Genomic DNA, 21,195 nt, shown 5'->3' with positions numbered 1-21,195 from the left:
TTAATATTGTTCTCTAAAATGACTATTCATGTTACAAGCATGTTTAAAATTTGTGCTGATACAGTTCGGATTATATCATCCGAACTGTTTTTCCTTGAAAAGGGGTGTTTGGATTATGTAATCCGGAAAAATCATGTAGCGCGCCCTATTTATTTGAAGTTTTCGGAGTACAAAATCCGAAAAAATTCTTAACTCATTTTTCACCCTTTAACAAAGGAAAACACCATTTCAGATTATTAAATCCGGAAACTTCAAGAGCATTTTTGAAAAAAATGCAGGGCACACTAGAATACCATAGGATGGAAAAAGTAATACTCAATCAATTTTGAGGGCCACATACCATACCCTTCCACTAGTCTTATCTTACTCTTCAAATAATGGCCACTAGTCTTATCTTACTCTTCAAATAATGGATAATTTCAAAAGCTATAAAGATATTTGTGTAAGCAACCCCTAAGTATATTAGCAAGAACTTAAGAGATTACCTTATAAAACACATTACACAAAGAGATAGGTCGTCACTCTCATAGATATTGGTGCTTCAAATTTGGAAATTAAAGAAATATTGGTATCATTCAACTCAGGTAGAAATAAACCATGATCTAACCAACAACAACCCGCCCCAAAAAATTCATCACCGCACTCCCTCCAGAAATGTTTGAAAAAACTTGGGTTGAAACCATCAAGTCTCAACGCTTTATCCAAAACCATTTCCTTCAAAACATTGATAAATTCTCCTCAGTATCAATTACAGCAGGTTTTTTTTTTTTAAACAAAGGTAGCTTAGCAGTGAGCTAAGACTACCCAAAATATATTAAAAAAACAGAAGAGAAAGACCAAATACAACGCAAAAAAGAGGGGGACCAAACCAAACCTCTTCAAAAGTTTACAAACCTAAAACTAGGTAACCCTAGCCTGTTTTGAACATAAAAACTTCTAATACTATCAGGTATCTCGAGCCAAACAGTTAGATGATTTATCGTGAGACCAATATTGGCTAAAGCATCAGCACAACAATTACCCTCTCTATACACATGTGTAACCAAAAAATTCATGGTACTAATAGTATGCAAGCAGTTCTTCCAACGTGTTCTCAGTCTCCAAGGAATGTGGGAATGATTTTTAAAAGCACTTACCACCAGGGCTGAGTCTGATTCTAGCCATAGAGATTTCCAGTGATGACTTGCGGCAATTTCAATTGCTCTCATTGCTCCAGAAAGTTCAGCATGATAAGCACTTCCAATACCAGTGTTTTCTGCAAAGCAAAGAAGAAACTTAGAGTCTTTATTCCTGAAAATTCCCCCACAAGAGGAGGTTGTATTTGTAGCTGCTCCGTCTGTGTTACATTTAATCCAATCAAAGATGGGTGGATGCCAGACAACTTCTATTATCTTTGGAGCCTTTGGAGGATGGATAGACACATTAAACTTCTTCAAGATGATAAAATCAGTAATAGATGATGAAGCTACTGTTTGAGAGAGATTACTAGACAGGGAAACATTTGAGATAATGGAGGTGATGGATGATTTCCAATGAATCTTCTTGTCTTGAAACCTTTGTTGATTCCTAGCAAACCAGATAGCATTGAGGATGTTGATAGTGGCTGCAGTAATAGTAAGTTTACATTGAGGGTTCCAGTTTCTGGAACAAATTTTCCAGATATCTTCAAAAGTCTGGAATTGCAAATTGATGTTCAATATCGAAGCAAACCATCTCCAGATATTAACTGCATAAGGACATTGTAAAAAAAGATGAAAAGATGTTTCCAAATTTGTCCTGCAAAGAGAGCACATGGAGGGAAGAGAGCAGCCTCTGAGGGACAAATTCTCATCTGTGGGAAGCTTGTCATGCATGAGTCTCCATGCAAGAAGGGATTTTGAAGGAGGGATGTCAATTGACCAAATTATTTTGGTCCAGTTGAGCTTTGGAAGATGCTTTCTTTTGAATTCAAAGGCATCCTTAAGAGATAAGTTTCCTGTTGAATTGTGTTTCCACACCAGACCATCAGCTTGTTCATTAAAAGGGAGGATGACTTGATTCACAATGTTTCTCAAATGAGGAAAAACATGGTTTAAAGAATGAGGAATGCTCCACTGTTTGTTAAATATGTAATTACTCAATGAAGAGGGGAAAGGAGCAATCAAATCAGTAGTAGCATTAAGTGTTTGGAATAAGGAATCTCCACACCAATTATCAAACCAAAAGTTGATTTTCTTTCCATCCCCCACTAGCCAAGACGAATTTTCTCTAATAACCTGGAACTCCATTTTGATACCACTCCAAATGGAAGAGTAGATATGATAATTGATACACTGTGTATCTCTAAGAACTCTACTCTTAAGAATTTTTGCCCATTGTTCTTCAGATTGCAAGAGGTCCCAACAAAGCTTTAGGTTGGTAGCTTCATTTAAACAAACCAGAGATCTTATATTTAATCCTCCTTCTTCATAAGGTGCATCAATTACAGCAGGTTAGTTTGTCTTCTTCAAAAAAAATGTTTTCAAATTGAAAAAATTGATATTCTGTCTAAATGGCTATGATTGGTGATGATGAAGAATAATAGATAAGTGATCTGACCTTGATACCTTCATATTAATTAGACGTATCTCCGAAGATAAGTGTAACCACTCCAAATTCGTCATTGCTTTGTTCAAATGCATATAGGACTATGTTACAAAATGTGTCACTCTTGAAAATTGTTTCTTTCCATTAGTGTGTTAAGAGAATCCTTAAAATTTATAAGTGAGTGGTTGGATGAGGATTTTTTTTAAGGAAGAACACTATAGAGAAGAATATGAAATGAAGGAGCCTTTGGATGAGGGAATTCAAAATACTAGCAAATTTAAAAATCTAGGCACTTCCAATGCTTTTTTTTTTCATTTGTAAAAGTTATTATTTGAATAAAATAATTTCATTTACAATTCCTTTTCGTTTTTTTTCATGTATCATTTTGTTTGTCATCTAAGCCTTTTAATATTTCTTATTACATAGAGATCTATCAAAACAATCTGACCAACCCAAAGACTAAAGGGAATGAACTTATTATACAAAATGATGAAATGTAATGGTTAATTAAACTCATAATTAAAATGAGGTTATGGGAGAATCCGATTCTCTAACTTCAAGTCAACATGAGATGAAAGCTGATGATTTTTCTTTAATCAAGTTATTCTTTGCATGTTCCATACTTTTGGACATGGTACCACACTACAGGAACCATTTACAACTTTTACCACAGGATTCATATCCACATCTATTTTCTTTTTTTATGAAAAACTTTTTGCATAATATGACTTGTCTTTTATGTTAAGGAATCTGCCTTTTTTACAATTTTTCCGTTTATCAATTCAAAAGATGAAGCTTTTGGTTGCACAGTCATTCAACTTTTACCAAGCCAAAAACATGAATTAAAGTTATACTAGTACATTTCTAAAACCGCCCAGTCACATGCCATATAAGTTATAACCATAAGATTTTTTGTGCTAATTTTTTTTTATGTCGGTAAACCACCAATCTTATAACACTTTCATTCCATGTTGTAATTATACTAGCTTTTGGTACCCAAAAAAAAAAAAAAAAAAAACTAGCTGTACGAAATAGTGGAAGTCCGACGAAATTGAAATTGAAAACTGAAATAGTGACATTCCTACTTATATAGGATTTAGTTACAAAGTGTCATGCAAGTACAAATTAGATGGTAGCCAGCCTGATGTAACATTTGATATGTCGGGTAGGAGTTTAAACACGTAATTTCTAATATCATACTACTAAATTTGTGTGTGTTTTGCCTCTAAACTCATTCGAAGAAAAAAGTAAGTAGCTAAAAAAGTTGAAGAAAAGTTTCAAGTGGTAAAATATTGACTACAGATCGTTATCAGACAATCCTAAAGCCCCTTAATAGATGGTTTAGGTCTCTTCCACTTAACCAAATGTTATGAATTCAAATACAACCTTATCCATAAAACTCTTGAGAGATAGCTTGTGGGACAAGCGAGAGAGTGAGATCGCGATATTTGATCATAGTATTTAAATTCAAGTACATGTGGGAGACTCACACTTGAATTCACTAAATGTTGGATATATAAGAGAGATGACTCATATTTTTTAAAAAATTATGTGTATTTTATAAAAATATATATGCTACATAAAATATTAGAAATCAATTAAAAAATAAAACAAGATATCAAGATGGTAGTATCAAATTAACATATATATTTTCGAGAGATTTGTCACTCATTATGTATTTATCCGGCTTAAAGGTTAGTCTCTATAGTTGCACGACGAGATATCCAATTCACAAAAAATAAAACAATTTTTATATAAATATTCAAATTAACATATATATATATATATATATATATATATATATATTGAAAGAATATTTATGCTAATAAATATTAAAATTTAATTTGAAATTTAAATAAAATATTTAGTGGATAAGATCAAAGTAATCTTTATATGTGTAGTTTGTTGAGATATTTATGCTAGATAAAATATTAAATTGTAATTAAAAGTTTAAATGAAATATTTAGGGGTTAAGATTAATATTTATGTGTAGTTTGTTAAGTTATTTACGATATTCTTCTATCCTATTATATACTATATACAAAGAGAAAGTATGAGTTCGGACTGACTTTCCTCTCAAAAAAATGAGTTTAGACTGACTTTTTTCTTACCTATTTTACCATTCATTTAAGCTATTTTATTTATTATTTTATCCTTAAAAAATAGTATTTAAAATATTAATATAAATAAATAAATCTCATTAAAATAAGACTACTCCACTATAATAGTCGATAGGAACAATTATATCTATATTATATATAAAGGAGATAAAAGATTTTGTGTTGACTTTTTTATTATTCCAATTATTATATATTTAAATAATTTTTTATTAATGTTATATTGTTTGTATTATTAAAAAAAATTAAATTATTGTTATCGTTAAAAAGGATAAACATAGTTTGTTTGTTTAGTTTTTTTGGTAGAAGGAGAAAAAGAAAAGAAAAAGAAAAAGAAAAAAAAAAACTAGGTTACAGCCTTAAGAACTGTACTCTAGAAGCATCAGCAAGAAGTAAATCTTCCAAGCCCGGGATGGGGTTCTCCAAGATGCACCAAGAAGAATCGTGAATGGCACCATGTTTAGCTAGAAAATCCGCACACGCATTAGCCTCTCGAAGGGTGTGAGTCAACTGCACATTCCAAGGGAGATTAAGGAGATCCTTAACATTTTTGATGATAGTGGCATAAACATGCCAAGCATTGAGGGGAGCTTGAATTAAGTTTATAGCGTGGAGGGAATCAGAATAACAAATCACATTTCGGTGCCCTTTCTCCCAAGTCAACTTCAAGCCGTGCATGATCGCAAGCAGTTCCACGTGCAAGTTATTCGAAATACCAAAAAAACCTGAGAATCCACAAAGCCAAGTCCCGTCCGAAGTACGAAGAACACCACCAAAGCCAGAACGCCCAGGGTTGCCGAAACTGCTTCCATCAACATTAAGAATTATAGCTTGCATACGGGAGGGGTGCCAAGAAGTCCAGCGTTGTTGCGATCGAGAAACAAGACCTTCACCCAAAGACGTTGAAAGAGAACTAAGATAGCTCCCAACATTGTGTCGCAATTGATGATAGCTAACATGTTCATTACCAAGACACATTGCATTCCGGGCTTTCCAAATACACCAGATGTCTGCCATAAAAATCAAAGGATCTGAGAGTCGGAGACCTTTTTTGAGCCACGCGTGAGTGTTTAACTCCTGGAAGAACGCAATACCATTGTACCCCAAGGATCTCCAAATACAAGCAGAAAGAGGGCAATCCCTGAGGCAATGTAAAACATCTTCCACATGATCATTACATCTATAACATATAGGAGACAAAACCATACCACGACGGTGTAAAAGTGATTTAGTGGGGAGTGAATCATGACTAACGGTCCAAAAGAGAAGCTTGATCTTCTCCGGGGCTTTCATTTTCCAAATCCAATTCCAAGAAACATATTCATCATGGTGGTCTTCAGAATGAGTATTTAGGAGCCAGGAGTATCCCGACCTAGCTGTATAAATACCATCCAGATGGTCGGCCCAAGTGATGCGATCTGGAACATCATTATGCAAGCAAGGGGGCATGGATTTCACATGATTTTGAATATTGTTGGGAAGAATAGTATACAACGGGTTAAAGTTCCAATTACCATCTATTATCAAGTCACGAATACACAAGGATATGTCATGAATATCAACCCACGGAACCATACTTGCAAAGTTCCCCAAGGTGGTCCAGGAGAAATACCAAAAGGAAGTGGTGCCATTACCTAGCCGAAACACAAAGCCATCTCGCAAAACCGACCTCGCCTTCAAAATTGAGTTCCAAGTGGTGGAACCATTCTTCTTTGGAACATCTAGAACACTAGAATTTCCAAGATACTTGTTGGACAAGATGTGCACCCAAGATTTGTTAGCATTAGTATGAATATCCCACACCAATTTTCCAAGTAAAGCGGTATTAGCATTGCGAGCCACACGAACACCAAGCCCCCCAAGAGATTTGGGTCGGGTGATTTTATCCCAACCCACCAAGTGAACTCCTTTACCATTAGTACCCTTCCAGATAAACTTCCTAGTCATTTTATCAAGTTGATTACAAATGCTTTGAGTGATCCAAGAGATTTGCATATAATAGGTAGGAATAGCATTAAGGACAGATTTGGCCAGAGTCAACCTGCCAGCTTTATTTAATAATTTATTTTTCCATGAAGCTAAACGGGATTGGACCTTGTCAATCAGAAACTCATAGTCGACCCTTTTCATTCTACCATGAAAAATAGGGAAACCTAAGTACTTATCAAGAGAAGAAGTGTTGCGAATCCCCGTGACAGATACCATGGTATTGATTTTTGAGCGCGTGACAACACTTGAGAAAAAAGCCCTTGACTTAGAAATACTAACCTTCAACCCTGAAGCACCAGTAAATTTAGTAAAAATGTCTTCCATCACCCGAGCTTGGGAAACCGTTGCTTTGGAAAAAAGCAACACATCATCCGCGAGTTTGTTTGTTTAGTTTGTTACAATTTTCTTTTTTAAAAAAGTAAATTTGGTACCGTTTGAAAGTCACACAAAGATCGTTCATTTTTTTTTTTTTTTGGTAATTGTTCATATTTTATTTTAAATAAATGTTAAAAATATAACAAAAATATTCCGGTTTAACGTGGAGCAGTCTCTTTATACCGTTGATTTTGGTTTTGACTGAGATTAATCAAATCAACTCAACTCAACTCAACTCAAAATTGTAACAAATAAAAAAGATAACATTATTATTTTGTCGTTATTCATTTATCAGTTTAATGTATCAAACAGAAACTATCGGAAACAAGTGCTTTATGTTTCCCACTACTCTCTCTTCCACACTCTTTCTATAAATACTTCACTCTTTTCCACGTTCAATCTCATAAAGTCACGGTTTTTTCACATTGGATCGCATCATTGCTGCTTTCATAGTGAGTCATCATCCCACACACACTTCTTGCACTTTGCTGCTGCATAACATTGATAAAAACGTGTGCTTGATTTTGTTGTCGTTGTTGTTTTTGTTCTTTATACTATATTCGTGTACCCTTTTGCTTGCTTAGTAAAAAAATTGCTTTTTTAAGTAATGGGGTTTCAGATTTCTGGTTACCCTTTTCATTGGATATGCTTTTCTTTTGCTTCTTTTTGATTTGCCTTTGATACCAAGTGGGGCATAACTCCAAAATTAAATCTTTATTTTTTTAATCTCTATTGGGTCTGTTTTGTTTGTTATGTTATATGTTATATTGTTATATATGTTGTGTTCTTACCTATGATGTTTTTTATTCTGAAGGTGATACAAGAGGTGGAAAATTTTCAATATGTCTAGGATTCGGTTGGTAGGTGTTGTTTTATGGCTATGCTGTTGGTTGGTGGTAACTGGTGATGCTCAAGTTGATGAGATGAAATACAAAGATCCAAAGCAACCGATTGCGGTTCGGGTTAAGGATTTGTTGAGTAGGATGACATTGGAGGAGAAGATTGGTCAGATGACTCAGATTGATAGGAGTGTTGCCAATGCCGGTGTTATGAAAAATAGTTTTATTGGTGAGAACTAAAAACTTCATTGTACCTTCATAGTTATTTTTTTTTGAATTGAAAATGTAATGTGTATACTTTCGTTTCCAGGCATAAAATTGATTAATGTTTAATCCATGTTAGTTTTATGTTATGTTTTTATTTTGACACACAAGCATTTGGTTTTTGCAAGTTTGATCAATCCAGTTTTGTCAACAGAATATGAACAGGTTGCTATTGTCAAAAATTTGAACAAACGTTATTTTCAGCGATCCACTATTGTCGGCACTAGATAAATCTTTTCAACTATGTGTTTTATTGGATAATAATTTTGTGTCTTTCAATAAAAAAAATGGCACGCTTATTGTGTTCTATGTATAAAGCTTCCTGTTTGAATCACGGATCTATTTTGGTAAGCATTAACTTGCATCTGTGCCACACTTACTCGACAACTCAAACCTTTTAAACTATATCCATTACCATCATTTTGGATCCCAACTTAGGATAGTAATTGAATGTTAACCTTAATTCTATTTGCACTTACTGATTCCTTTAAATGTGTGTAGGGAGTGTATTGAGTGGTGGCGGCAGCGAACCGCTTCCAAAAGCTACTGCTCAAGATTGGGTGAATATGATTAATGAATTTCAGAAAGGATCTCTGGCAAGTAGATTGGGCATTCCCATGATGTATGGTATTGATGCCGTTCATGGACACAATAATGTCTATAATGCAACCATATTTCCCCATAATGTTGGGCTTGGATGTACCAGGCAAGTTGATTTTTTTTTATTTTTTTTTTATTTGTTCGGCATAGGAATTACGGACAACATTAATGCCAAAATTTTCACGTAACTTGATATTTGTTTATCATTTTGTTTAAATTGCATGTATATTTATCAGATGCATCCAATATTTTCTTTGTTCTAATAATATTCGATAATCAGGGATCCTGATCTGGTACGAAGAATTGGTGCTGCAACTGCTCTTGAAGTCAGAGCGACAGGGATTCCTTATGCTTTTGCTCCATGCATTGCGGTAAATTATACACTAATGATAAACTTGTTAAAAACTAGTATTTGTTAGACAGGTTTGAGGTTGATAGATATGTACTATTTTTCTTTAAATTTTACTGATACTCCTAACTTGTTAATTATAGGTCTGTAGAGATCCTAGATGGGGTCGGTGTTATGAAAGCTATAGCGAGGATCCTAAAATTGTGCGAGAAATGACAGAGATCATACCTGGTCTGCAAGGAGATATCCCGCCGGGTGCCAGGAAGGGAGTTCCATATGTTGGCGGCAAGTATGACGTTATTAACATTACAAACATTAACCACAGTTGTTATGTTGCACATAAATGAACAAAAAGATCCTGATTGAATAATTCTCTTGTATTTTTATGTAGTTACTTATGTCACTTATTCACTAGGCTAATAAAGTTATTCTTTTCTTGTAGGACAAAGGTAGCGGCTTGTGCTAAGCACTTTGTTGAAGATGGTGGTACAACCAAGGGAGTAAATGAGAACAACGCGGTGGTTGATTGGCATGCATTGCTGAGCCTTCACATGCCTGCGTATACTGATTCTATTATTAAGGGGGTCTCTACGGTTATGGCTTCATACTCCAGTTGGAATGGTGTAAAGATGCATGCGAATCGTGATCTAATCACTGGTTACCTCAAGAATACTCTTAAGTTTAAGGTGATTGGTCTCTCTATATTCTTCCTTTTTCTTATACATAATTACATAATAAATGCGGAGATTCAGTTCTTTGTTAGGAAAGAAAATATTATTTGGCATCATCAACTAGTAGAACTATTGAATTCAGTATTAAGTCTAACTTCAATTTTATTCACTTATTTGTCAGGGATTTGTCATCTCAGATTGGCAAGGTATTGACAAAATCACAACACCTCCCGGTTCAAACTACACATATTCTGTCCAGGCTTCCATTGAAGCCGGTGTTGATATGGTTAGTACGTTCTTTATACTCAAATTGTCTGCAAGCTTGTAGTGAATGAAGTTCCTACTCGTGTGTAGCTTATGAAACAATGTAATTCTTACTGAACAAGAGATTGTAGAACTCAACTTTTTTTTTTTTTGTTAATTAACTTATAGGTGATGGTACCATACAAATTTGAAGATTTCATTCAGGACCTTACACTCTTGGTCAAGAATAATGTCATTCCGATGGATCGTATTGATGATGCTGTTGAGAGAATTTTGGTTGTAAAGTTCACCATGGGTCTTTTTGAGAATCCTCTAGCCGATTTCAGCTTGGTCAATGAGCTTGGAAGCCAGGTGATTCATTCAAACCATCCCAACCTTGAAATGGATATTCAGTAACAAATTTGACTTGTTTTTTAGTTCAATCTGAATAATAAAAGATGACAATTTCATTCTCGATGAAAACGGTATATTTGAATTCAATGAAAATGTCTTGACAATTCCTCGAACGATAATAAGCTTCTGCATATAGTTTTAGTTGACACCAGTTTTAGACAAACAAGAACGTCTGGAAACCTACTTTTTATTAAGAAACTAAACATTATAACTTGTTATTCTTTGTTAATTTACCTTCCTGTATAAAGTTTATCTAATTCCTACAAGTAGATCAAGGACAAAAATAGCATGCAACTTTATCAATATTTCTTGTTACTTGTACAATTTAGAATATATCCTATCACAATTAAGACATCAAGAGTTTTGAGATATTCAAATATGCTGTTTAATCAGGCACACAGAGACCTTGCAAGGGAAGCGGTAAGAAAATCACTTGTGCTACTTAAAAATGGGAAAAACCAAAGTGCTCAACTCCTTCCTCTTCCAAAGAAAGCCCGAAAAATCTTAGTTGCTGGTACTCATGCCGATAATTTGGGATACCAATGTGGTGGGTGGACAATCAAATGGCAAGGATTCATTGGCAATGGTGACACAAGCGGTAAGTGACTCTTAGACACTCGTAGCAAGTTGAGGTCTTTCCCTATGGAAGCATATGAGATTCTAGGCTTTACATAATTATTTTTCAATTTTACCCTTGAGTACATTATAATATAGAAAATGTTGACAAACAGACATGACATTGCCTGTCTTTCCGCTAGTAAGTTATAGTAGTAATTATGAAGCTATTTTTTCTCATGAGCAGGTACTACAATTCTCAGTGCTATAAATTCAACGGTTGATCCAAGCACACAAGTTGTATTTCGCGAGAACCCTGACGCCGATTTTGTTAAATCCAACAACTTTGAATATGCCATTGTTGTTGTTGGTGAACCTCCTTATGCTGAGACTGCCGGGGACAGCACAGCCCTTACAATCTTGGATCCTGGTCCAAATATCATCAACAATGTCTGTGGAGCTGTCAAGTGTGTGGTTGTCACCGTTACTGGCAGACCTGTTGTGATTGAACCATATCTTTCCTCCATAGATGCATTGGTTGCAGCATGGTTACCAGGATCTGAGGGACAAGGTGTGGCAGATGTTCTTTTTGGTGACTATGGTTTCAGTGGTAAACTTGCAAGGACATGGTTCAAATCTGTCGATCAACTCCCAATGAATGTTGGAGATCCTCACTATGATCCACTTTTTCCTTATGGTTTTGGACTAACTTCTGAATCTGTCAGAGACCTAGTAACAAGGTAATTTTCAATGTCATTTGTTATACAACATTTCCAAAGAAAATAAATACAACTCAATGGAACATGAGAATAGAATTAGAGTTTAATGAAGATCCACTATTAGTGTAAATTAGTTTTACACTGACATCTAATGAGAACTCGTCATATTGCCACATAATACTGGTTTCTCATTGGACATTGGTGTAAATTTAGTGTACACCGACAATGCATGTCTCACATTCTCGTATAATAAATTTCACTGAAAAACATATCTGAAAATTGTACCATCGCTTTCATTTACAATTTAAAGTTCTTGTTCAATGCCATTAGTCATTAATAACTTTTCATTTGACAAGAGTTGCTTCTGTTATATGCTGATGGAGCTATCAAATTATCAATTGTGCAGGTCAACCTCGACTGCTGAATTTGTTAGGGCTTGTATAGTTACCATTATGGCAACACTCCTCACCAGCTTATATTTAATTGGTATGTTTCTGATTGTTACTTCAGTCAAATTAAGTTTATTATTATTATTTTTCTTCAAGTGAAAGCAACATAATAATACTCTTAAGCCTAACACTAAGGAATGATTGTTTGTTCACTTTGATAGGTTAAGCAATGCGTTTATGGGAGGGACCTTATTGGAGCTGGTGGCTGGAGAACTAACTTAGGATACTTTCTAGATTATGCTTTTTTTAGTCCAATTCATTACATTATGACATTTTATTAATGAACTAGGACCTTTTTTTTTTATACATACACAGATAATTTATTTATTCCCTGGTATTTATTGATTTATTTTTCTTTAGATTATGCTTCAGGCATTGGTTTCCTTTCAATGAAAATTTAATTTGCATGACTTAAGAGAACATATAACCCAAAAAAAAAAAAAAAAAATAGTAATTGTGATACATGAATGGATTCAAGTTGGAACTAACATAGAGAATTTACAATGTGAGCAGTTTAATTTGTATCCAATTACTTAGAGTATTCAAGTTTTTTTTTTTTGGTCGAAGAGTATTCAAGTTTACAACAGCATGAAATTCTGGTCCTATTGGATTGTGTGTTAAAAATTTCATGACAAAGTTATGTGAAATTTCAATATGGGAGTATTCACAACAAATTACACAAACCAGTTTTTTATATCAGAGATTTTATTACTAGTCTGGGGTACTAGTTGAATGCAACTCAAAAAAAAAAAATTACAATTTTTTCAATCTTTTATTTCTTTTTTAAAGTTAAAAATAAAAGAAAAACAGTACTAACAATACTATATTTTAACACTTCAGATTTGTTCGATAAAATTAATCTACACACTAGTTCATAGCTAAAAAGCTAGTAACTTATATAAAATACAACTACATAACAATTTAATAAAGGAAAACATAAGATTCTGTAAAAGAAATCAACCATGTGCTCCTCTGTAAATCGTTAATTTTCCTTTCACTATTTTTTTCTTTTTAATCATTTCAACTTGCTCTTTAGTGGATTCATTGGTCCTGGTGTATTTGTTTTTTTGCCTAAAAATAATCAAGCACACTCATTCTGTCAGGAAAAAAAAAGTAGTAATCTCTCCGTCCCATATTACTTGACACAGTTGACTTTGACACATATATCAATGCACATTTTATATCTTTAATATCTTTAATTCTCTATTAGAAAAAATTATGAAAATTTAATATTTTAAAAATATTCATCGAGACGAATTCAACATCTTACATGATAATGTTTATCTTTGTATATTAGTAAAAAAATACGGTCAAAGTATGTTAAGTCAATATTATATATTGTCAACTAGGTCATCTATTGTAGGACGGAGGGAGTACTACACTACTTTTTTTTAGAGGAAAAAAAGTACTAGTAAATATTTAACTTTTTCTCACGTGCCAATTGCCAAGCTTAGAAAGAATTGAAAGTGGGGTAGAAACAATTGGTCGGCACAAAAATCTTGTTTAGGTTGATTGGATGTTGTGTTGAAGGGGCCTACTGGTACTTATCTTTTCCTTAAAAATGGAAACAAATAAACTGAGAGTACATATTTTGTTTGGCTAGAACAACAGTAGCTAGCTGCATGGAGATGTTGGATCTGTTTGACATCATCACATGGAAAGTACAAATGAAAGATACTATATTGGGAGAGCAAGAGGGTATCATATTTGTGATTTAATGTTGATTCATGATTGTTTTAGTCAAACTCAAGCTGTGCTAGACAATCGACAAAACGTAAAACTTAGTCGAAACTCTGACATGGATCAAATACGTTATAATGTGAATACTAGGTCGTTTCTAAATATTTTTGTTGGATAGAGTAATAAAAAAAAATCATTATTATCATTTTTAGGCACCAGGTTTCGAGCACCAATCTTATATACTTTCGCACGCGAGCGAAGCTTGTATTTAGCAGCGTAAGCTTTGCAATTGAGCCTCTAACGATATAAGAACAAAAGTTCACAATCTTCTTCCTATTGTCTGCAAACCCATACCACTCACCCATGGTTGACAAAAACTTATTCATTTGACAATTGGTATGAGCTTGAGTGGCATGAAACATCCTAAAACAAGGTTGTGGATCAGGATCCCTATCACCTGTTAGAAAACTCAACTTTCGAAATTGCCTAATGCTTGCTTTAAGCTCGCAGTGACCAACGAAAGGGTTCATACACTCTTTTCACTAATCATCTTACCACCAGCTGCAGTGTACCCAAGAGTTGGATAAACAACTTTTGTACATAGTACATGATCAAGAAACAATATACCTTTGGTTATATGTTATATGAGAATGCATTTATTTTCAACCTTGATCATCAACTTCTGATCACAAAACTCAATCAACTTCTAAGTCAAAATAGAGAAAACCACTTACATGAGTTGTAGAACTTGAAAATACCACTTATGGATTGATATTAATTATTAAATAGACCTTCATCCACATAAATCTCTAGATAGTGAAGCAAAAAGATGCCAGACAATACTAGTAAAAACACCATCCATAACTATTACACCCAAAAACCATCATCACGGTAAACATATAATTGAAAACTACTTTAATTAGTTACTACATAAGACATTGAACACCCCAGAAGCATTAAAAGAGCAAGTTTCGTATATGAATGACTTACTTCGACAACTTGCTTGGAAGCTTTTGTTAAGTGAATACAACCTATATAATTAATTTGTTTCTATCCGCCCAAACTTTATTCAATAATAATAACAGTTCTCAACACATTGCTTGCAGATTTAGACTATTTTGAGGAGTTCCAAAGCCTGCAGGAACAGTGTAACTAAATAATCAGCAAGAACATGCCAAACCCAATCAAGCATAGGACGGAAGTGACGGAAAATGAACTGTCAAGAACTCCAGGGTATTGAGTTCGATTCCTAATGATAAAAAAATATAGAATTTACAGTTCATCACAACCTTACAATGTTGTATACTTGAATATTCAAAACTATTTAAACTCCTAAGCAGAAAGTCAACCTCCCAAAAGTAGTACTTTATCCACCATAAAACACCATGGCGCTGCCACCCTTCACAAATTGGCCATGGCAGTTGTCAAAAAATCCGCCACCGCAATTCACCATGGAGCAGCCGTGGCCGATATTTGACAACACTGATGTCATGCCTTCACATGGATATGGTCTAGAGGGAGCAGCAGGTGGAGTTGTTCTCACAACAATAAAGAACTATTTTGAATTCCCTTGGATTGAAGATGAAGCAGGGGAAGGTATTGAAATCAAAATGGAATGTACTGGTGTGGACACAACTAGGCTTCTCTGAAACCCTCACTTTGGATGCCAAATCCATATTGCATTTTTTTTTTAACATCAGCGTGATCTCTAGTGGCTGGCTGTAGAAAATAAGACTTTCTCAGCAAGCCTATTTGAAATGCAGAACCTGAGATATTGTTTGCTGCTACCGCATCATCAGCAATTCGACTGAAAATTATATTCTACCACGTTGGTGAAACTGGACACAAGTTTCAATACTCAGCTTAAATACTACCACGTTGTTTGCTGCTAACATTTTATACTACTCAAAGCGTGACTTTGGCATCCCATAATACCCAAGTCCCTACCAGACATTAACAAGAAGAATGAAGGAATTGACTCATCATTTACTGCCCCAAGAAGATAGTAAGATAATTTAGCTTACAAATGAGTCTTTGGTACCTTCTTGGGGCAGTAAATGAGTCCTCCTGTCCATGGAGAAGTTCAACATAAGGATCCATTGAGGAGTCGACACTTTTACAGTCTAACATGCTGGTTTCCTTGAGAATGTTCAAAACATACTTTCTTTGAGAAACAACTACACCATAGCTTAATTGAATTTGTAACAAGCTTGACGGGAGTTTTAGACTTCTTAGTATTGGTTGGACCCATATGCCCATTAGTGTATATATACTCTTGTAATCTCTCATTTGTAAGCAACTAATGAATAATTTATACAATTTCTACGTTAAATATCCAAGTGTTTGAGAAAAAATGAATGGGAAACTAATATATATGGAGACCAAGGACCACTGAAAATACAACGAAAAAAGAGAGGGCAAGGACCAAAGAAACACGTCTGTCTTTGAACAACCGTATGCTGATAGAATGAGCAACAACCTGCGGATTGTTTACATGTTGAGTGTTGAGACAAAAGCTATAACAAGTGCAACCAGCCTATGTGTTTAACTTCGACAAACTCAAGTTGCACAGAGATTCAAGGAATTGAGTTAACAGAACTGAAAAAAGAATAAGCTTCTCTAGCAAATCAAGTACCAGTAATTCAAGCAGTCGACTCAATTTGCAGAAGCCATACCCCTAATTCCTATTTTCTCAGATTTCATAAGATAAATGTGATAAATATTCAATTGAATAAAATTACAGTGTTGGCTATTGAACCAAGCACGACCTCGGATATGGTTCATATTTGGTACCAAAGCTCCATTACACAATGAAATCCAACATGAGCATAGAAAAGCATTATAAAATAATCACAAATAAAAGAAATTCAGTGAGAAAGAAAGACAAGAAACATATTACCATTGCAATGGTGGAGGAATAATGAATAGTCTAGAATCACAATTTATTGTTTTTGGCAGAAATATGTCACGCCAGATATAGATAAAGAAACTTCATATTGCTTCAAACATCCCAGCAACAAGCGGTTTTGCAGCATGCATCATAAAATTTGTGTAACAGTCATCAAACATTTTAACATACACACAGGTGACAGCCAAAGGACATAGAACCTAATTCCAAATCACTAACCACATGATGAAGTGCGCAATTAAAGAACCAACAAAAAAACTCTTAACTATCAAATAAAATAAATCTAGCACAACAATTTCTCAGGCAACATATTTCATCGTATCATAATGAACAATAATCCATGAAATAACCAGCAAACAAAAGGTGCATAACGCAAATAAAAACTAACATACAAGTTGCAGTTAGGAAGTTGAAGAATCCAGTAAATAGGTTCTTCATAAACCTCATGCACAAGCGACATAAGTATCCATCTACACTGCTACATATATTCTACTATTGTTAAGATCATGGTGATATCAAACTCTCTTGGTAGACTTCAGGGACCATCCAACCTTTGATGTTTGGAAATTCAAGAGTTTTAAAAGTACCATCTCTAGAATTGTAAACGACCAACTCGAACTGATACTCCAGCAGCACCTGATCATCCTCGGTAACATAAAGTGCATTGGTATAAGGACAATGCCCAACATTCCCCATGTAAGGAACACGGAACAATTTAGTCCAAGTTTCTCTATTTCCATACTCCTCCATAAGCCAAACATCGAAAAAAGTATCACTATGAGCAAGAATGCACAAGCGATCCCTCAACACCGCTAAGGTCGTAGTAACCACATTTACCGCTCCAGCTCCATAATCAGGCTGCAACAGCTCTTGATAAGTTTCCTTCTCCAAATCAAGAGAAACAATAACCGATGAAGTATACGACGAATCTGTAGATGCCAACCAATTAACAGTTCCACTAACAAATTTTCCTGATTCATCAAAAGGGACACCAAAAGGGAAATCATGAATCCTTCTCCAAAAATTGGTACCCAAAGTATGGACCTTTACTTGAGTTTTGTAATCCCCGTTATCAGATTCAAAGCAATTAACAGCAACAACCTTGTAAATGTCATTGACATGATCATAGCCAAAACCATAAATTGTGTAACTCCCATCTCGTTTTGGATTATCCAAAGACGGTGATTTGGTAAATTTCTTAATGGAAGGGTTCCACAAAAGAGCGAAACGTTGATCGAGAGCAAAACAGAGGATACCATGGCAAGAACCAGCGATGAGATCGAAACGATTTCGAATTCGATTGTTCAGAGGGTAATCTAGCTGTGCGGCGGTGGAGGTTACGTCGGCGAAGAAGGAGGAGAGAGGATAAGCTGAGAGGGAGAATTTGCGAGAGGAATTGGTGAAGGCTAAGACGAGATGGAGGCGCGTGGTGGACACGTGAAGGTGTTTCTTGATGAATTTGGGATCGGAGATGAGAGATTTCCAGGACTTACAGACGGATTGGAGTTGCATGAGGTATTTGACTGGCAGCCTGGTGAGAATCTCTGCAATGATCTCGAAGGGAAGAGTCGGAATGATAGATGAGGAAGATGAAGATGGTGAGGTTAGGGACAGGGTTTCGGTGGAGGAGTTCAAACGCTGCCGCTTGGTGGCGGTTGTTTCCTCCGTAAGTGGATCAGACAAAGCAGCGTCGGCGTCGGCGTCTTCACTTGGCGCCATTTCCGAGTCTGGTTATGCACACAATCCAAATGAAGTTTGTTCCTACCAAAATGAGTAATCTTTGATCACTTGAATTAATGTATTGATCTCAAATAAGCTATTATAATCGAAAAGCTGATTTTATCTTCTCTAATCATAATTAAAAAAAATTACATAATTAAATATGGGGTTTGCTAGGATACACCCACTAGTTTTTATTAAGGTGTGTTTTAGCAAAGATATAACTAAAAAGTTGTTAAATACACCTTAAGGTGAATGTTGCTAAAACACACCTTCTAAAAAATAAGTGGGTGTATGTTAGCAACTCCTATAGGCATTTGCTAGGATACACCCACTTATTTTTTAGAAGGTGTGTTTTAGCAAGTTATAACTAAAAAGTAGTTAAATACACCTTAAGGTGTAGCTTGCTAAAACACTCCCACATAAAAACTAGTGGGTGTGTTCTAGCAAATCCCATTAAATATATATTTTTACATCATTTCATATTTATAAACTAGTCTAATTGTTAATTTTACCGAACAGTCTAACTTACTAAGTAATTCTATATTTTTTATTAAACGAAACATAAAAATTAAAATATTCTTAAATCATTTCTCCATCTAATTCTTTTATTTCATCTATTAATTGAATTGGCTCGTTTGATTAAACTATCAAACAAAACAACAGTATAGTCCCTCAACCTTATCATTCAAAATATTTTTGTTAAATACCTTAATTCTATCTTTCAATCCCTTCTTTAATTTTTTCTCGTCGAGTGGGTGCAAGACGCACTAAAAACTCGTGGAAAGACCGGAAAGTAAATACAACTTGATGTCGCATATATACGGAACACTAAAACCACCCCAGAAAACATATATGACAACAAGCAATGAGGCTGAATTAAACTTGCAAGAACCAAGCATACCTCTGCCTTACTCCTGAAGGCAGCCAAAACAGACATATCTCGTCCACTGCCTAGCAGCAACACGCAAAGGCAGCACCAGAATTCACGCCAAGGTAAACTGCAGAGCGCAAAACACAAAAACAACAACTATAACCAGCAACCCCAAAACAACAGCACAGAAGTTCTGTTGTTAAGCTGCTCACACCAACAACTGCTACCCCTACCTCCTCCCTTCTCTTCCGAGACACAAGATGGGATTCCGACTTCACTCATAAAAAAGGCAAACCAGAATTTGCGTCCTACTCAACATTCACCTCCAAGATAGCACCTTAATCTTCTCTGCTATTTCATCCACCTCAAAAATTATCCCGTTAAAAATCTTATCATTCTGCACTATCCATAACACCCATAGCGTTGCAAGCCAAATAATCCAACGACCCTTTCTAACATTCTTGTTTCTCCCCCTCCCCCCCCCCCCAAACATTCCCAATGAACGAATAGATTATGAGGGATAAGGAAAAAACCATCGAGCCACCTCATTAAATTCAACCACACTTTACTTGCCAAATCACAATGGAGAAAAAGGTGTATGGTGGATTCATCGCATGTATCACACCACACACACAAGATGGAACCTTTCGGAGGTATAACATTCCGCAAAGCACGGTTTACCTTAGTTGGTATACGGTTAAGGAGAACCCTCCAAGAAAACGCCACTACCTTTGATGGAGCCGGGTTTTTCCATAACTCTTCGAACACCCGTTGGTCATCATCCCTCCACTTATCTTCATGCAACACTAAATCCTCCAACATCTTATACGCCGACTTAACCGAAAAACTTCCCAAATCTTCTAAACTCCACCTCCACCCATCATCATCTTGAGACCACACCATCCCTTCCAAATCCTCCTTGAGACTGACAAGTAACTCCTCCTCCCATACAAAAAGATGTCTTCTCCAATTGAATCTCCAATCCACACCTAGATCAGCTACCACCCCACCTCCCCCACCAAAGTCTCCTTTTGATTTGAAATCGAATAAAGTCTTGGATACTTTAACCGAAAACATTTACCACCTCTCCACCTATCACTTCAAAATCTAGTTGACAATCCATTACTCACTTTCCTCTTCACTACCGAGTTAAACCAATTTTGAGCCCCAAAATCACCTGGTTTCGCCACTTTCTTCCACCAAAGTGATGTGTGCCTCGACCAAACATAATTGCCAACCTCCAACAAATTCTCTACACTCTATCCATACTTCTTCACCAAAACCCCTTTCCACAATGCTTATACCCCATCAAGCAACCTCCAACGCCATTTTGCCAACAAACTAATATTCATCACCAAGATATCCTTCACCCGGATATCTTTAACTTTACTAATATCTTCATTTCAAATTGTTGAACAAATCAAGTTGATTTTAGACGTGGTTGGTGGGTCATTCAATGAAACTAGTTTGAGCTAAATAGGAGAAAAATAATGATCAAATTGTAGAGAAGTTGTACAAGGATGAAGAAGTAAGAGAGATGATGATATCAAATTTGTGGCAAAAATGTTGTTTGTAGAGCAGCAAATACAAAGTGTGAATCCAAGAAGAAAGCTCTATACATGTATCGTGAGAATGAAACTTCAATGTGACTTCTTTTTTTTAAACGGATGAATATGAGAATTGATAAATATGAGAAATGAGATGAATGACAAAGATTTTTCTACCTTATGGAAGGAACACCGTACTGTTAAATTTTTCTACCTTTGATTTATTTTATGATATCTTGTTACCCATTGATGGGTATGTTGCGATGGAAACAAAAGTTCAAGTCTTTGTGAATTCAATTTCAACTTCATTAAGGAGAT

General features: G+C 35.2%; 3 protein-coding genes across 6 annotated transcripts; 1 reads left to right on the top strand and 2 right to left on the bottom strand.

Annotated features, from left to right (window-relative positions):
* Window positions 1-459: 459 nt before the first annotated feature.
* On the top strand, window positions 460-12,506 carry LOC146945004 (uncharacterized). Of its 4 annotated transcripts, none has more exons than XM_085743382.1 (12): window positions 460-757; window positions 7,861-8,114; window positions 8,651-8,855; window positions 9,030-9,120; window positions 9,242-9,387; window positions 9,541-9,784; window positions 9,951-10,055; window positions 10,202-10,384; window positions 10,820-11,024; window positions 11,229-11,721; window positions 12,107-12,186; window positions 12,311-12,506. In XM_085743382.1, the coding sequence occupies exons 2-12, from the start codon at window positions 7,889-7,891 to the stop codon at window positions 12,313-12,315; spliced, it is 1,983 nt and encodes a 660-aa protein (XP_085599508.1). In that variant the 5' UTR covers window positions 460-757; window positions 7,861-7,888; the 3' UTR covers window positions 12,316-12,506. The 4 variants fall into 4 exon arrangements, with proteins under 4 accessions (XP_085599508.1, XP_085599507.1, XP_085599509.1 ...); XM_085743381.1 differs by lacking the exon at window positions 460-757 and adding an exon at window positions 7,373-7,498; XM_085743383.1 differs by lacking the exon at window positions 460-757 and adding an exon at window positions 7,373-7,558.
* Window positions 12,507-17,032: 4,526 nt separating this feature from the next.
* Window positions 17,033-18,508, bottom strand: LOC146945003 (F-box/kelch-repeat protein At3g23880-like). The gene has a single exon (XM_085743385.1). The coding sequence runs from the start codon at window positions 18,454-18,456 to the stop codon at window positions 17,242-17,244; it is 1,215 nt and encodes a 404-aa protein (XP_085599511.1). The 5' UTR covers window positions 18,457-18,508; the 3' UTR covers window positions 17,033-17,241.
* Window positions 18,509-19,410: 902 nt separating this feature from the next.
* LOC146945002 (uncharacterized) lies at window positions 19,411-20,407 on the bottom strand. Its single transcript, XM_085748013.1, has 2 exons — window positions 19,975-20,407; window positions 19,411-19,457 (listed from the first exon to the last, which is right to left on the bottom strand). Exons 1-2 carry the CDS (start codon window positions 20,405-20,407, stop codon window positions 19,411-19,413), a joined length of 480 nt encoding a protein of 159 aa, XP_085604139.1.
* Between the last annotated feature and the right edge of the window lie 788 nt (window positions 20,408-21,195).

Source organism: Medicago sativa, chromosome 2 (assembly GCF_051527215.1).
Source record: "Medicago sativa cultivar Bolivia chromosome 2, Bolivia_mono, whole genome shotgun sequence".
In the NCBI taxonomy this organism is placed as follows: Eukaryota; Viridiplantae; Streptophyta; class Magnoliopsida; order Fabales; family Fabaceae; genus Medicago; species Medicago sativa.
This window is presented reverse-complemented; position numbering and strand designations above follow the sequence as displayed.